The sequence below is a fragment of the Limulus polyphemus genome, unplaced genomic scaffold (assembly GCF_000517525.1).
Source record: "Limulus polyphemus unplaced genomic scaffold, Limulus_polyphemus-2.1.2 Scaffold2695, whole genome shotgun sequence".
In the NCBI taxonomy this organism is placed as follows: Eukaryota; Metazoa; Arthropoda; class Merostomata; order Xiphosura; family Limulidae; genus Limulus; species Limulus polyphemus.
The window spans coordinates 99,290-102,564 of record NW_013668305.1 but is presented as its reverse complement, the minus strand read 5'-3'; the positions used below and the strand labels follow the sequence as shown (position 1 = coordinate 102,564).

The 3,275-nt window shown below is 34.5% G+C and overlaps 1 protein-coding gene across 1 annotated transcript in view; it reads left to right on the top strand.

The window, feature by feature from the left end:
* The first annotated feature begins 461 nt into the window (after window positions 1-461).
* The window catches only part of LOC111087818, a 15,876-nt gene continuing 13,062 nt past the window's right edge, over window positions 462-3,275 (top strand). Inside the window, exon 1 of the mRNA XM_022395853.1 lies at window positions 462-624. Within this exon, the coding sequence (XP_022251561.1) occupies window positions 622-624 (3 nt within the window). The 5' untranslated portion in view covers window positions 462-621. The remainder of the gene's footprint in view (window positions 625-3,275) is intronic.

Below are 3,275 nucleotides of genomic sequence, written 5' to 3'. Positions count from 1 at the left end.
ACAAACAAACAAACAAACAATAGGTCCCTCGGTGTCTTTAATCATTATGCTATGTTATGTTTGCTATTCATAATTGTAAAAAAATATTATATATATGCTGTTTCAAAATAAATTAAAAAAAATTAAGATTATTTTAACAACCTAAACAAAATCGTTATAGGCCTAAAAACGTTTTAGTACAGTAATATTTTTTAGTTGAAAAACATCATGCAACTTTGCATCACTATTAGTACAAATATTTTCCACTGCTCTTTTCGGTTTATAGCACCACCCACCTTTTAGTAAAAAATATATTCTCCTTTTAAACTTGTAAATTTTATATACACATGCGCGAATTATAAAATCGGTTGCGTAGTAATGCGCATGCTCATAAATATAGCAGATTGTTATTCAAAAACTCCTCCCACACTGACGTATATAAGGAGCTTCCCCAATTTCTATCACTCGTTAGAAATCCCTCGCAGCCTTTTCACTACCACGTTTTGTCCCAAATCTACATTTCAGTACTTCCACCAACTTTTCTGCTTGCACTGTCGGCCAGACGGAGTAGAAGCCTACAAGATCACCATTATCGGTTGAACAACTTCTTCGTCAGGTACCTCAAAAGCTCTTCGACATTAAATGGTAAGAATTTGATGTGTGTTCAATCTTGCATTGACTTAATTAACAAGTAAAAAGAAAAACATACAAAAGCTAGAATAAATTTAAAAATTCTTTTAAGCAGTTCAAAATGTCTAACCATCGAAGTGATTTTAGCTATAAAAGTAATTAAGAAAGTTCTTAGCTTGGGCTACTCTTTTACCAACGAATAGTGGGTTTGAACACGGCTGAAACAGCGAGCGTGTTTGGTGGGGCGGGGATTCGAACCCGCGACCCTCAGATTGCGAGTCAAGCCACCTGGCCATGCCGGGACATCTTTATCTTGACAATATATTTCGCATGTTTTCTTTATGGTGTGGTTTGGTTGCTCGATTCGCAGTCTGCGGATTGTGAGTTTGAATCCCATCATCAAATATGCTCTTCCTTTCAACCATGGGGGATTTACCGTGTGACTGTCAGTTCCACTATTCGATTAGAGAAATTACAATAACTAAGAGTTGGTGATATTAACTAGCAAAAACAAACTCTGTCACACTTCTAAATTCGGGACGACTAGCGCAGATAGCCTTTGAGTGGCTTTTTTTCGAAATTCAAGATACAAATTCTTTCTGGTACCTTTTCTGGTCTTAAAACCAAGTCTCAAAACATTTAAGCCTTATGAGGTTTAAATAAATAATCGAAACCCAAGAAAATACCTTTACCACCACCTACCCCCCCCCCCAAAAAAAAAAGAGGCCAAAATCGAAATAAGATAGCGTCGACACGATCATTTGATCTAGTCAAGAGGTCACCTTAAGCTGTGACCAGTTTTATTAAAGTATTTTAGCATGGAAATGGAAGGACTTTGTAATATTACATCTATTTGTAGAAAAGTAGATCCTACTTTAGCAATTACTGTGATTTTTAACTCTTGTAATCAAAAACTAAGTTGTAAACGTTGTCCACTTTTTGTTAAAGTCTTTCGTACCAGTACTTTCCATATTTACTATTATAAATGAGTTAGTTTTATTTGTATATTATCTAGCTTTTGTGAGAGTCTCGGAATTAACAAACCGCTCCGTTTTGCCTATTTGTCGCTGTAATTAGACCAGTATTAAAACTCACTGTAATTTGGAATAAATAAAAAAAAAAAAAGGATTTCACCTCGATTTTAGTTATTATTATCATACTAAAATATTTAAACTTAGCGTTGGTATGATAAATGATTATATTTTTATATTCGTCACCTTAAAATAAAATATATGATGAAATATTAAGGTTTTGATTCGTTGGTATGATAATTATGTTCTCTTTTTTATTCGTTTGATAATTTGTCTTACAAGTAAGATAATCAAAAACTTAATTAAAGTGTAATAAGTCGGAGTTGAAAGACCAATGCCACGAGTCATAGTCGCAGTGATTTTTTTTTTATTTCTTTGATTAGCCAATAACAAATAACTCACGTTTTTTCAGAAAAGGGGTAGAAGAATAAACTTTTCCCTGATTGGTTGGTTTGTTTTCAATTTCGTGCAAACCTACACGAGGGATATCTGCGCTAGCTGTTCCTAATTTAGCAGTGTAAGACTAGATGGAAGGCAACTAGTCATGACCACCCACCGCCAACTCTTAGGCTACTCTTTTACCAACGAATAGTGGGATTGATCGTACAATTATAACGCCCCCACAGCTGAATGGGCGAGCTTGTTTGATGGGATGGGAATCAAAACTGCGACTCTTAGATTGCGAGTCGAGCGCACCCTAACCACCTGGCCATGCCGGGCCTCTTTGTTTTTCACTGAAAGACGATAGGAGTTAATCAGTGCCATCTTCTCATGTTATTGGTTGTAACAGCTAACCACATCATTCATCAGGTGATTCATAAATTAAGAATTCAATCAGTGATTGTAAAAGCTCTTTCCGTAATCCTAATAAATTCATTAGCCTAATTCTAATTTAGGCCTAAAATTTGTAAGAAAAATTACGTAAGCTGCAGAAGTATTTTTTTTTCTCTCCATATTCCTCTTAATCAGTCTATTTTCAGATTACAAATCGGAGGCATTTCAAACCATTTTTATCTACCACTAGTCACTGCCTTTTAGGCCTGTGAGGTCTGCAATGTACGTGATGTTTTTATCATAAATTTTAAGCCTATTGGTTGTCCAGTTTTCGACGTTTAAATTGTTAATTTTCACTTCTGATGTATGTTTTGTTATATACTTCGAGAAGTCCTTCAAATATTCAGTCAAATACGGCGTAACGTTATACAACTCCACGCCCTCAATACAAGTAGAATATAAAACTTTAAGAAAACAAACTTTGTCGAGTGCAAAACACTAGATCGTAATTACAGACATTAAGTACAATGTCTGTAATTTGTTTTTAAAGATATCGTACATATCTATTGCAATGGATTTTAGAATTTCGTTTTACCTTAAATACGTCTCCTAAAATCTACTACTTATTGTACTTATTATTAGACGTGTGTGTGACTAAGAGTCAAAATGGACAAACCAATTCATACTTGTGCTTATTATTATTAGACACGTGTGTGTGACTAAGAGTCAAAATGGACAAACCAATTCATACTTGTGCTTATTATTATTAGACACATGTGTGTGTGTGTGTGTGACTAAGAGTCAAAATGGACAAACCAATTCATACTTGTGCTTATTATTATTAGACACATGTGTGTGTGT